This window comes from Pan paniscus, chromosome 3 (genome assembly GCF_029289425.2).
Source record: "Pan paniscus chromosome 3, NHGRI_mPanPan1-v2.0_pri, whole genome shotgun sequence".
NCBI lineage: Eukaryota > Metazoa > Chordata > Mammalia > Primates > Hominidae > Pan > Pan paniscus.
Genome location: NC_073252.2, coordinates 151,598,255 through 151,612,722, shown reverse-complemented (window position 1 = coordinate 151,612,722; position 14,468 = coordinate 151,598,255). Strand labels below are relative to the sequence as shown.

Genomic DNA, 14,468 nt, shown 5'->3' with positions numbered 1-14,468 from the left:
TAGTAATATCATAGATCTTAAGTATTTGGTGCAATGGCTCCAACAGGGAGTGAGCTGGGGAAGGTGAGAGAGTCAGAGACAGGGCTCAGGACTTGGGGGTGAGAGGGTGGGGCTAAATATCTGGAGCGAGACTCTTAATGCAGTTTGGAGTGAAAAGCAGGAAAGAGACTCCAAGAGGATGTGCAGGGAAAGGGATGTGAGGCAAACAGGGCCTTCTGCCACTGCACACCCTTGTAAGCAGCTTTCTAGCCACCTCTTCATTTTCTTTGAGCAACAAAGATAAGCCCCCAGCTTTTCCATCCACTACCTCTTGTACCAATGGGCATAGCCCCTCTGCTGTGGCCCTCCAAGAATGGAACTGGGCTCCCAACCTCTTCCCCCATCCTCCTAGACATGAAGCTGTCACATGGTCCTTCTTGTAGTTTTTTTCTAAGGGCCTTTACTGCCAATGAAGAAGGAAACCAGCAGAGGGGAGGGCTTCCTTCTAGATTCTCTCCACTCACCCTCCATCCTCATCCTTTTCCTTCTCCACTTAGACCCTTTGGGAACAAGGAAAGGCCTTGGAAGGTCACAGAGGGTGCTGGGGTACACGCAGGACCCTTCCACACAGCAGAAGGAAATAGCCTGGGGCTCTCATCATTTCATCCCCTGGGCTAGGGGAGGGCTCTTTGGGTGGAGGGGACATGGGATGAGGGCTGGGCCCACTACTGGTGATATCTGCACTGGGGCTGGGGGAAAAGGGGCAACAGAACAAGAGGGAAGAAAAACTCCTGGGGAAGAAGTTCTGGACTCCCCTTTGACTTCTCATCCCACTTTTTGTTCACCTCCAAGGCACTCCTGCTGAAACCACTCAAGGTTAACCCTAGGACCAAATGAGAAGGGGGCGCTGTGGGGAGGCAGGGTCCCAGGAAGAGTAACCATTCCTGAAGGCTATTTTTAAGTGAAGCACATGAGGGACGTAGACAAATTTAAAAAGAATTCACATACGCATATACACAGAAACACATGAGCATGATAGTTCTATTCATATAATGCTTATTGCTATATACATCTGTGTTCTGTGTGTTATAAATTTACTTTTAGAAACTAAAAACTGATTTATAAGTCTTTGAAAAAGACAAAATATTTTATAATATTACTGTGTTTCTCCCCATTTTTCTGTGTTTCTGTGTTTCTGTGTTCTGTGTTTCTCCCCATTTTTCACTCTACAGATTGGTCTACAAATGGTTTCTTTTGATCTACAAACTCAGCTATGCATTTGGTGTTGTGGGTTACTTGGCGATCATGTTTACAATGTGTGGATTCAATCTGTTTTTCAAGTAAGTATCTCCAATTAAGACATTAATATCTCCAAGCACTTGCTTGGCGCACTCACCTGGTCATGTTCTCTTAATCCAGAAGCATCTGGCCCTACAATTTTCCATGCACACATGTTTTATAGTAGATATCCACACGTAGTCTTCTCTGGGGAAAACCAATAGAAAGAGAAGAAAGAAGCACCCTACAAAATAATTTTTTAAAATTAGGAGCTTTAAGGAGAATTTATATTTGGTCTGCAAATTTAAAAGATTACTATTAACAGTGGACCTACAATTGTGCTAGAGTAATTCTCACTGAACTAATTTCTCTTCTACAAAATTCTCAAGTACCTAGATCTCCTTTTATATATATCTTCTTATCTGAAACCTCTAGAATTATGTTGTCCAGTATAGTAGCCACTAGCTCATGTGACTACTGAACACCTAAAATATGAAATAAGATGTACTCTAAGTGTAAAATACATACTGAATTTCAAAGACTTACACAAAAAACATTTTCATATCAATTACATTTTGAAATGATAGTATTTAAATATATTGGTGAGATTAATTTCACCTGTTTTTTGTTTTTTGACTTATTAAATGCACCTACCAGAAAATTTAAAATTATATTTGTGGTTGTATTTACATTGGACAGCACTTCTCTCTTGAATTTGGTTTCTGATAGTCATGAAATGCCTTGTGTTGGGGATACTTGGAAAAGGAGGAAAAAGTGAGTGCTTCGAAATTGTAAGAGGCTGGGCACCATGGCTCATGCCTGTAATCCCAGCTACTTGGGAGGCAGAGGTGGGAGGATTGCTTGAGGCCAGGAGTTCAAGACCAGCCTGGTCAACATGGCCAGACCTCGTCTCAAAAATAATTTTAATTGGAAAAAAATATAAGCTGGGAAACCAAATAAATAAAAAAGATTTGAAGGATAGAAAACATGTCAATATCTATTGTTTAATAGTTGCGGAGTTTTAAAAAAGCAATTGAAAGACAAGTAAAGGTATAAAAGAGCAAGAAAGTCTAGGGAGAGATAAAGGAAGTAGGGATAACCACATCTTTGACCAACAGCTGTGCTCCCACTTAAGGTGGTTGCTGAGACATGCTGTGGATGGCATTCTCAGGGACACGACTGAGGCTGAGTAACCAGCCTGTGTCCTGGAAAGGGGACTGAAGACATACCACACAGCTATGGAAAGCAGCTCGAATACAAATCCCCCAGAATAGCTCTCACATCAAAGTTACTCTAAACTTCTGGGACCATAACGGAAATTGAAAAGGAGAGATCATCAACCCTTTACTCAGAAAACAGGGAAGGCAATTAGATGGAGAGTCAGCCCTGGGTGAAAGGGCTTTTCCTATGGTGGCACAGCAATCTGATTTTATAAGCATTTCATAAAACTTTCGGAGCAGGAGCACCTAACATTTTCTAGCAGGAAAGGGGTAGAAAGTAATTGTACAGATCTATTATTGCTAGGTTAGGATATAGAAAGACACTGTAATGTCTTTTTTAACATACTGTCTATACTGGTTTATTTTAGTGAACATAAAAATACTCATAAGGATTTTTTTGAAATCACTGGGAACGATAGCTGTTTCAAGATTATTACCTCATAAGATTTCAAGATCCTTGTTCATGAATTTTCCTACAGTAAGGCATACCAAAAACTTAACCCTTTAGAAAAGGAACTATTTTTTTTCACTACTTGATGATTATCATTGTATTAAGCTTTTTTCCTAGGGAGCCACAAGTGTGTTACTGTACTTTTTATCAATAAAATTATTGATACATATTTCCCTGGACATGGAGGAAAGATACTCTTCACTTCCCCCACTGTCCTAATTCTCAGATATACCCAGACAAATCTTGAAAGGATCAAGCTACCGCCTGTGTTGGAAGCCTCAGTTCATACCACCCAAAAATCTGTACCTTCTAAATCTACAAAGCTGTCTGCCTTCACCATTTCTTCCTGCAATGAGCAGAAAACAGAAATAGGTTTTAGAGAGAGACTACCCAACTCTTGTCCACATTTTCCTCCCTTCCCTGAATCAATCAGAACCACCAAGGCTCACCACTGATATTTGAGATTGTTTTATAGATAGAGCAAACCAAATGTGCAATTATTTAGATTCATAAATTAAATTTAGGGCAAATTATTCACTTTTAAAAGAGATCTTTCCCTTAAGAAAAAAAAACTTGCTGGGGGGATGATCACAAAGAATCCTGGTATAATTGAAATATGATTTAACTTGCAAAAAGTTTTTTTCAGTTAATACATAGCAACTCTGGCATGGTAATCAAGGGCTTCAAGATGTGAGCTTGATTTGTGGCTTTGTGAGGTACCAATTGTTGTGTCAAGCAAATAATGTTTTCTAAGTCTCCATGTTTTCACATGCAAAGTGGTGGTGATAATATCTATCTCAAGCACTTGTTAGGAAAGATCATTAGAAAGTATTTTATAAAAATCTAAATTCTACAGCAGACATACTCAATCCTTGCTGTGTTAAAGAATCAATCACTTAACAAGCTCTTTAAAAATACTGCTCTCCAGACCCCAACCCAGATTAACTAAACTCCAGTCCTTGGTGGTGGGCCCATATGTTAATGCGCTTTTAAATCTTCCCAGGTGATTCTAATATATGTTTAGGGCTAAGAACTATTGCTCTAGTGGTTTTAATGTTAGCTGCCCATTGGAGTTACCTGGGGTGTGGCCTGGAGATGGAAACTGTTACAAGCTGCTGAGGCCTACCTACAGCTGAGCCTGAAACCACTGGTCAGAGTCAGCTTGTCTAGGCACTGCAGTCCTAAGAAGCACTTGAAGGCTATCTCAAGAATTCCTTTGTCCAGTTGGCACTGAGTGCTACAATTTGAGGGATATTCAGAGAATTTTAAATTATTTCATTTAAAAAAGAAAAATCAAACAAATAAATGAAAAAAAAAATACCCACAAGGTTCTCTTAGATACCATCAACAGGAAATATTTTCCAAACTCCAGCTGTTTGGAAATATGCCGCATTCTTATTTCCTTATACTGTTGTTTTCAATAGAATCAAAGCTAGAGATTCCATGGATTTTGGCGTTGTGTCTTTGTTCTACGGCCTCTACTATGGAGTAATGGGGAGAGACTTTGCCGAGATCTGCTCAGACTACATGGCTTCCACTATAGGGGTAAGCGTTGCTTTCATTTTCTGAAACCATGTATGACACAAAGAGAAATGGTCTCATCTTACATGTCTGCATCCATTTTCAGAAACAAATAAGTCTTTCTCCATATACTGATTATTGTTTCCTTTGGAACTCTTTTGGTTCACCTAGCCCAATTGCTCCCTGGATTCTCCTTTCATCAAAAAATTCTTTGTTAATTAATTGGAAAATACATGTCTTATGTATATAGAATACTTGTGCAATAAGGCATCTTTTAAAATAAAATATGCGAATTATTTATGTTATTGTATCTAGCATACTCCAATTGCCAACATTTAAGGATTAGTAAAACATTAACAATAACTAAAACCTTTTAGCTCTGTCTGAAACCCTGCCTAATGCAAATACAAACTATATTTGATGATGCATAAAACAGTTCAGAATCAACAGTGCCTCTGGGTAATACTTATTATAAATACCAGTCACATTATATAGCATCTGAAGAAGATATAAAAAGTATGCTAGATGTATTCTGACTCTATACTGTTACCTAGAATTTTTTTAATCCCTAACAGTTGTTTTTCTTTTCTTTTTTTGAACTCTTTTAAGATTAAAATTCAGAATGGACATCTTTGTAGTTAGATGTATTCCTGATTCAGATATCAGGGGCATTTATCTATGTCTGACTCTTGCATATCTCTTAAAAACTTACAAACTAAAGGCTCTAGGGATGACTTAGTAGTTTCAAGAATTCCACATCTCTGTCCTCTACATGTGTCTCCTGGTACACAGCCAGATGTGAAGTAGAAAAACCAGTGTAAAGCAAAGACATGGAAACAACCCATCAATGATAGACTGGAAAAAGAAAGTGTGGTACGTATACACCATGGAATACTATGCAGCCATAAAAAAGAATGAGATCATGTCCTTTGCAGGGACATGGATGGAGCTGGAAGCCATTATCCTCAGCAAACTAACACAGGAACAGAAAACCGAAGACTGCCTATTCTCACTTGTACATGGGAGCTGAACAATGAGAACACATGGACACAGAGAGGGAAACAACACACACTGGGGCCTATCGGGAGGGGGAGGGAGAGCATCAGGAAAAATAGCTAATGCATGTGGGTCTTAGTACCTAGCTGATGGGTTGACAGGTGCAGCAAACCACCATGGTACATGTTTACCTATGCAACAAACCTGCATGTGTATCCTGGAATTTTAAATTTAATTTTTTTAAAAAAAGAAAAAAACAGTGTAAGTAGCAAGAAAAGGGTGAACTTCTGGACTGCTCCCTCCATTTCTGGAGCAGGACCTAAGTGGCTATGACCTTGACTTCCTCCCCACAGCAATTGTCCATCCCCTCCACCATAGGCTCTATCTTACTCTTTTCCTAAAACCTGCAGCCCAAATTCTGTGGTGAAATGCTGGAACAATACAACTGCCTTTCTTATAAAGTTTAATGTGAGCACAGGAAAGAGTATTTTTATTCCCAGTTTCTCCAAGAAAAAACAGAAGTTATACCCCTTGGAAAATTCCCAAAACCTCTTGTGTTTATGGGCAGAAAAGGAAGATTAGAATTATACGTGGCTGTTCTCAAGTGGACCAAGAAGAAGAGACTTTACCTGGCAAGACAACCAAGTCTTTAAGCACCAGCTTTTGGGAAACTTCTCACCTGATCCAACCCGACCAGTTCTTAACATTTTGTCATCCTGTCTGTTTATTCCAGCTACCAAATCTATAAAAACCACTGCCTCAAGCCATTGGTACAGCCACCAGTGATTTGGATTAATAAGGGGGGTGTGTGTGTGTGTCCACAGACACTTGTGCATGTGCTTGTGACTGAGGTAAGGACATACAGTCTCCATTCCCGTATCAGTGCCTAAGCCCCACACCAAAGCAAGTAAATCAGAAGCTCTGGGAGTAGATCCAGTGCATCTGCTTCCAAAACAAACAAACAAACAAACAAACAAACAAACAAAAAAAACTCCTTAGGAAAAGGAATGAGCTATTAAGCCATCCAAAACCATGGAGTGAATCTTAAATGCATGTTGCTGAGTGAGAGAAGCCAGTCTGAAAAGGCTCCATCCTGTATGACTGCATTTATCTGACATTTTAGAAAAGGCGCAACTATAGAGTTGCTAAACAGATCCATGGTTGCCAAGGCTTTAGGGAAGGAGCGTGGTTGAATAGGTGAAGCACAGGAAATTTAGAGTGGTGAAACTCTTCTGTGTGATACGATAATGGTGGATACACAACACTATACATTTCTCAAAATCCATAGAAAGTGTGAACCTTAAATTTATGCAAATTTTAAAAATAATTTAGGAAGTCAGAGAATCCAAGGATAGAATTCAGATCATGCCAAAAGAATCTAACCATATTACAAATGTATGAAATAACATCATTGAAAGGGGTGGGAAAAAAGGTGCTGACCTAAGTAACTTTGAAATGAATGGAGATCATAAGACTAAAAACAAAAGAAACTGTGTCATAAGCACTGTACTCTAGTTGATAAAGTTATTGCTGTCAAGTCTATGGGTTAACAATTTTGATACCACCATACATGTATTCTGTAACTGTAATTGTTTAGCTTAATATCGATATACATGGATAGATATAGAAATATTTACAGATATGTATGTGTGTGTGTGTGTGTGTGTATCTGTGTGTGTGTGTTAGTATATACAGATGAATTCCTTTTTCTGTCAGCTAAGAGGTCCTAGGGGCAATGACACTCCAGCAACAATGAACATACATAGTGTCCAGATCTTGTTTTCTAATATCATTCTACAATAAAAGGAACTGGGGCTCCTTGAAGAAATGGCTCATTATAGGTCTGGGCAAAGAATACACAATATAAGCCTGGAGCATCTCGTAGTGACCAAAAGCAAGAAAATGCTAAAAACAAAACAAAAGAACTCCACAGTGATTGGGGATATGTCAAAGAGACACAGGAGCCAACTGAAAGAGCTCCCAATGGCCAAAGCTGGAATTTGAGCAACAAAATAGTAATAGTAGTAGTATTGGGTTATAACCCAAAGCATAAAATAAATATCCTTGAGTCCACATTGATATCAAATAAATGATTGAATAAATAAATAAGTGGAAGAGTCAAATCTGTGCAAAAGAATTCCACATAATTTATATAAATTCTCCTCCCTTAACGAGGTTGTGATGATTAAATTTTAGAGTCAGTTTGCCTAGGCTATGATACCCACTTGTTTGGTAAAATCACTAGTCTACATGTTGATGCAAAGGTATTTTGCAGATATGATTAATATCTATAATCAATTGACTTTACGTGAAGGCGATTACCCTTAATATTCTACATAGACCTCAGCCAATCAGTCGAAGGCCTTAAAAGCAAAAACTGAGGCTTCCTAGAGAAAAAGGAGTTCTACCTCAAGACTGCAACATCAATCTTGCCAGAGTTTCCAGCCTGCTGGCCTGCCAACCTGCTCTGCAAATTTCTGACTTGCCCACAAATGTGTGGGCCAATTCCTTAAAATCAATCTAATAATCATATAGGGAAACTAGATATGTGGTATATAGCCAATCTCTGTAATATTTTTGTATCTTTTCTTTAAATCTAAAACTATTATAAAATAATTTTCTTTGGGAAAAAAAAAGCTTCCTAGGGATTCTAATATGCTGCCAATGTTGAGAACCACTCCTTATCCACAGTACGGGAAGATGCAGATATCCCAAAGTAAAGTTCTAAATGCATTGCCTTCCAATGGTGATTGCTCAGCATGCACCCAATAAAAACATGGGGATTTAAATGATGGAGAGATGCCTCGGTTTACTCCAGAGATCTGAATCAGAATCTCCAGGACAATAAAGGGAAGGGCCAATCTATGGATTAAACTCAAAGGCTTCCTCTGAAGCTTCCTCTTAACTCCAGCCCTGGATAAAAACGATTCCTGTGAAAGGATTCCTCAATGTGGAGGTTAGATGAGAAGTTATAATTGGCAATGTGCTTTGGGTCCATTTGGAATTCAATGAGTTTTTGCCTGGAAACCTTAACCCCTCTGTAGCATTCTTCTTACAGGAAATGGTGTCTCACATTCTAAACTATCTTAGAAGCAGTGGAGATTCTTTTTTTTTTTTTTTTTTTTTTTTTTTTTGAGACAGAGTCTTGCTCTGTCACCCAGACTAGAGTGCAGTGGCACAATCTCAGCTCACTGCAACCTCCGCCTCCCGGGTTCAACCGATTCTCCTGCCTCAGCCTCCCAAGTAGCTGGGATTACAGGCACCCACCACCGCACCTGGCTAATTTTTTTGTATTTTTAGTAGAGACAGGGTTTCACCCCGTTGGCCACGCTGGTCTCGAACTCCTGACCTTGTGATCCACCTGCCTCAGCCTCCCAAAGTGCCGGGATTACAGGCATGAGCCACCATGCCTGGCCGCAGTGGAGATTCTATGTGCCAAGGGCTGCCTGTCCCAGTGCCTGGCAGTGGCTTCCTGCATTCAGAGAGTGGCATGTGCTCTCCTTTCCGACTGTGCTCTGTCCATTTCCTCTGATAGTTCTACAGTGTCAGCGGGTTGCCTACAAGGAGCTTATTGGACAATATCTGTGCAGTCTGTGGGCAGAAGATCATTGTGGAGCTTGATGAAGAAGGGCTCATTGAAAACACCTACCAGCTTTCCTGTAATCATGTGTATCCTTTTCAAAGGAAATTGTTTGGGCTTCATCAAACCTCCTTCTTTCCTCCTTCTCCTCCTCCTGTCCCCATCTCCTCCATCTTGCTTACCTTCCATGCCCAAACCCCAGTCCTTTATCCTCCAGCCCAGTCGAGTCATCCTGTTTGTCCCTGCTGAATAATGAACTGCTAATTAAGGTGAACCTCCTCCTCCAGTAATTTCCTTTCTAAAGAGGACTGTTAATGCCACATAGACAGGAAGGCAGTATCTGAGCAGGGTGCTGGCAGGGGAAATTGGTTGAAGTCATAAGTGAGCAGATAGCCAAGAAAGATCAGGGAAAGAAGGGGTTTGGAGGTGAGAAAAAGAGTGAAGTATCAGGTGCAGGGGGAACTTAAGACTATCCAAGTGGAGCCCAAGGTCTGAATCTTAGCAGATCAAGAAATACAAAGAGTGCTTTGCCTAGAAATAATCCTAGGAACCTACCTGTGGCAACAGTAGTCTTGGGGGCAGCCAAGGGAGGAAACCAAGCCTTCTTCTCAGCTTCAGTCTTTAGAAGAAGATACAGCCACAGGCAGCAAGACACCTTGGATTACAAAAGCAGGGACCAAAATTTGGACATTTGTTCTTGGACCATGGGCTCCTCCACCAATGGGTTCTATCCCAAATAGCTATCCACTGGCTGAGGGATCCTCATATGATAGGTACCAGACAGCCTGAGCCTGGAAACCAGCATTCTATGGGAACTCCAGTAACTATTAAGGAAAGCCTCAATGTGCTGAAAAATGCTGGCATCGAGACCCCTGAACAAATCAACCTGTGTTGCCTGAACATGTATGGACACTACTTTTGCTATGGATACCAAAGTTAGGCTTAGGTTGGCCAATCATCAGTATTTTAATTCTTCCTAAATACAAAAAAGGGTATCATTTATCTTTATTTTATAGTACAGTATCAATTTAATAATGTCATCGCTATGTACCCAGTTAGTTCAAAGCTCTGGCATTATGAAATGGTTAAACCATCTGTCTTTTGCCTAAAGCCCACTTAATTTAGTCAGTCATACCTCGGTGTCCAGTACCTATGATTCAATTCTGTTTAATCTGGACAGTTTCCACTTATTCAATCCTGAGAGTAAAACCTGGACCAAATGCATCTCAAAAGTAATAGGAGCCTTTACTCCAACACATAAGCCTTAAAATCTTAAGGGAAGAAACACAAAGATACCCCATATGGATTTCTGTAGTGGTTTTTTCAGTGTGATACCTTTCCCAAAAAACTCATTCTTTGTAGCAATTTTCCAAGTCTGGCCCTAGTTTTAAATATGATTTATTTTTCAAATGTTGGAACAGAGCCCCTTCTGCCATTTGCAAATGGAAATGTTTTCTCTCTCCACCTTTAAAAGCCCTTAGGGATTGTTGTACATGTGTGCATATATAATCTAAAATGTAGTCACCTTTAAATTTGCTTTTCAGGGAGTATTATTAATGGCCCATTTTAGCATGAGTCATATTAGTGAGAAATGGGCAAATATGAGTCATATTAACAAGGATGGGTTATCTGAGTCTTGCTCTGCCGCAGTTCTGCCAGTGTGCAAGTTTTTCAGCATTGAGATTTTGAAAATGAAAAAGAACATTAGAGAGAATGTGGACATTTCCGTGCTGGCTTAATGGTCCCTGAATTCTATACCTCTGTGGAAGATGGGGCTGTATTCCAGCCCTTTTGAATGAAAGGCTGTTTGAGTTTTGGTTCAAAATCTTCGTTATAATACACCACTTTATTTTAAAGCATATTACAAAAATGACCCCAATTCCAAGAACATAAAATAATGGAAACTCCTGGTTACATTGAAATTTAATACTGAGGAGTTATATACATGGCCTTGACTTGCTACACCTCCAAGCTCCTCCATTTGTTAGGGAGGGAACTTCTACATCGTTGCTGTTCACCTGGGTGTGTAGCAGGCCAGTCAGAAGATCATGTGATCTTGGCCCAGAAAGTCACATTGGGACCAACGATTGTAGAAATAAACAAATCAGTAGGATGGATTTCATTATAGTTCATTTTGCCCAAATCCATAGTATCAGGGAACATGGAAATATATATTCCCAAAAATAATCAGTTTTGAAAGAGTCATTCAAATGTTCATTCAATAAATATTTCTTAGGCATGGCTTAAGGTGCTGAGGACACTGAAATGAATGAGACATAGTCCTACAGGTAACACATGGTCTAGGAGAAACATGTAAGTACCAAAAGTCCTGCTACACTAGAGTAAGTCCGTGGTGCTGTGAGAGCACATAGGGTTCACTCAAGTTTGGGGACAAAGGGTCAGACTTTCTGGACCAGGAGACGTATACAAATGGATCTGTAAATGCCTAGAGTTTGAGAAGTTAAGTTTAGTAGGTATATATTCTATTAAAAATAATTGGCTCCTTATCAGTACTTTTAAAAGTCAAGAAAAAAAATTATGAAGTTAATGGAAATATTTGTAACTTTATGACCACAAATAATTTTAACTTGTCTAAGTGCCTAAGACAAGTCTGATTACATGAAGCTAAAGAATAATGCACAAAAAGTAGAACAGAGAAATGCTACGGTAAATGCATGAGAAACGCACAATAACAAGGTGGGGAAATATAACAATACACTTATGGAAGACATCACTGTAAAGGAAAAAAAAAAAAGGACTCATATTCTTTATCTAATCTAATTCTTACCAGAATCAAGTGAGGCAAGAAGGCCAAGAAGCTAAGTAAATTCCTCAGGGTCATAAAGCGAATGCAGCTGTGACTCAAGGCTCACTGTCATTGTCAGGTCCCTTACAGAACCTCCCGAAAAAAGCGATGTGCCTCATCAAGTCATGACTCCACCACTAGACCCTGAAGATGGGACCATTCCATGCCATCATGAACCAGACATTGCCTTTTCATGTCTAGAAGCCTCCCTAACAAGATGCTTCAGCTTTCATGAATTCTGCATCCGAGGTTGGTGTATCGTTGGGAAAAAGCAGACTTGCCCTTACTGCAAAGAGAAAGTTGATTTGAAGAGGATGATCAGTAATCCATATCCTTTAAACAAAAAGGTTATAAGAGATTATCTTGAATGTTTCTGGGGATATATTCTTCAATGAAAACTTTCAGTGTTTTTGTATAGTTCCAGCAGAAAATTTTTTGTTTTCCCTAACCACCTATTTCAAAATGACTTATGGTCTCTTTTCTCCTCTGTGCCTATATTACTAATCTGGTTAGAAAGTTAAATGCCAGAAAACATTCCACTCTTTATGTTCTATATTTTCCACATTAAGGGCTGTAGTGGAAATGTGATGAGACACTGCAAAAAATAGGTAAAATATATGGAAGAATATTCAGGATGGATGGATGGATGAATAAATGGGTGAACTGGATGTGTGGGTAGATAGGTGCATAAATAGAAAAATTGGAATTGAAATTTTAAGAGCCAAAATGTGAACTAGAGTACAGAAAACTATTTTTAAAATATGTTAGGGTGTACCAAATTTTATTATTCCCAGAAATGAGTAGGTATTTCCCCGTTTGGATTTTGGCTTTTTAAATTCCATGCCATGCATCATCTCTTCTTAGGCCAAACACTAGTGATAACAATATTGAAAATAAATAAAGATTTACAGAGTTGGTCAGCTTCTGGCAGCCACTGAGATTTGTATAGACATCAGAGATGCGCAACAGAATAAATTCAAGTCACATTAAGGTCGCAGGAAGGTAATGGCCCCCATCAGGAGCTAACTAGAAAGACTTTGTCTTCAACCTCACTATCTCAAGACCATAGTATATCTCGTTCAGGAAGCAGGGTGGGAATGGAATTAAAACATATCCTCCCTTAAGCAGAAGAGTCCTGAAAGGTTGGCATCAACCTGCCAAGTACCATCTCTTCTCTAAGAGACAGCCTTTCTGTACTTTCTAAGTAACAGCTAAATTTTACAATGCTAAAGGAATCACCTTCCTTGCTTCCTGCTCCCCTGTTCCTCACCAACCCTATACGTATGGTTTAACAATGGCTACTGGCAGCAATGCCCTCATCTCTGGGCACTGCAGATCAGGGAGGGATTCAAGGAGGGCATCAGAGAAGGAGGCAACATCAGTGGATCTTTGGGTCTCAAGGCCCATACCATTGCAAGAGACCACCCTCTGCAGTGCCCACTCCATCCACAGACCTGGCCTTTCTTGGTGAGTCAGTGCCACTCAAGCCCAACTCAAGGCTAAAAGTGTGTGATGATCCTTCCACCTTCCTGTTCATCCACTGTCCTGGAATTCCTCTTCTAAAATGAGGATACCAAGTCCAGAACAGTTTTTGGTTATTAACCTATAAAACCTCAATGCATAAATCTTTGTTATAAAATTGGTGATAATATGATCATAAATGTCACCTCAAGTGATACTTTAACAAAGGGTAATTCATTTCTTTATGTAGTCTTGAGAAAATAAACTGTTGAATAAAACATGTACTACTCTTTTATTGAGACTCAATATAAGAAAAAACTACATGTGAAAAAGCTGTCATTTTGTTTGTAAAATTGTTGTCAGAGACACTATGCATTCATTAAGCTCCCTAGCACAGTTTATCAAAGACAGCAGAAAAAGGTCTCTCTTATCTGATGAACCAGTGTTATTCTTCGTAATATACAATGGGTTCATTCTGATGTATGACTACAGGAAAGCCCAGAGCTGTTTTTGCTCATTTAGAGCAGTTTCCACTACCCTTGGTTTTCCAATATAGTCATTCCCCTCTTCTTCCTTCTTTCAGCATATACCCTTGCCTTTGATTCTTGTTTTCTAGTTTGGGATTTTATTGTAAAGAACTTCAATTTATTTTCAGGAATTGGGTGTGATGTAAGTAACAATGACAACCATAATGCTATAAAACTCACATAAGGGGCTTTTAATTGAGCACATAGAATTAACAAGAAAGGAAATACCCATTCATTACATTGTTTATTTGCAAATGACATTTATGAATATTTCTGCTACTTGGCTGTATATAGAACAACCTCCTTAACTGAGATTTAGCTGGGAGCGCACACATTTTCTGTATGGACAAATCCTGGATTGGCTTCGTTATTTGGTGGCCTGGCAACCTGTGGTGATAGGAATAGTTCAAGGCATTAACTATTCACTAGGGCTGGAATAGGACAGCAGACCCCAGAAGCAACATACTGCATGGTTGAAATCCTTGGTCCAAGATTTAATATTAATTTTTTTAATTTTAGAGATGATCCCAAGTGTTTAGAAAACTAAGTAAACTTTGTTGTCAAGCAATTTGTCCATGTGGAAAGAATTTAAAGAGAAGCTGAACAATGGAATAAACAAATAAAGCATGTTTTTTCATCTTTCCCATTA

General features: G+C 39.3%; 1 protein-coding gene across 4 annotated transcripts in view; it reads left to right on the top strand.

The window, feature by feature from the left end:
- The window catches only part of RNF175 (ring finger protein 175), a 49,792-nt gene extending 35,324 nt beyond the window's left edge, over positions 1-14,468 (top strand). For 3 of the 4 annotated variants that reach the window (XM_034959303.3, XM_034959299.3, XM_034959301.2), the window contains 5 exons: positions 1,212-1,319; positions 4,353-4,473; positions 8,981-9,114; positions 12,058-12,159; positions 14,139-14,468. In XM_034959303.3, coding sequence (XP_034815194.1) covers positions 1,212-1,319; positions 4,353-4,473; positions 8,981-9,114; positions 12,058-12,159; positions 14,139-14,259 — 586 coding nt within the window. In that variant the 3' untranslated portion in view covers positions 14,260-14,468. The remainder of the gene's footprint in view (positions 1-1,211; positions 1,320-4,352; positions 4,474-8,980; positions 9,115-12,057; positions 12,160-14,138) is intronic. The other variant, XM_034959300.3, reaches the window with a different exon arrangement.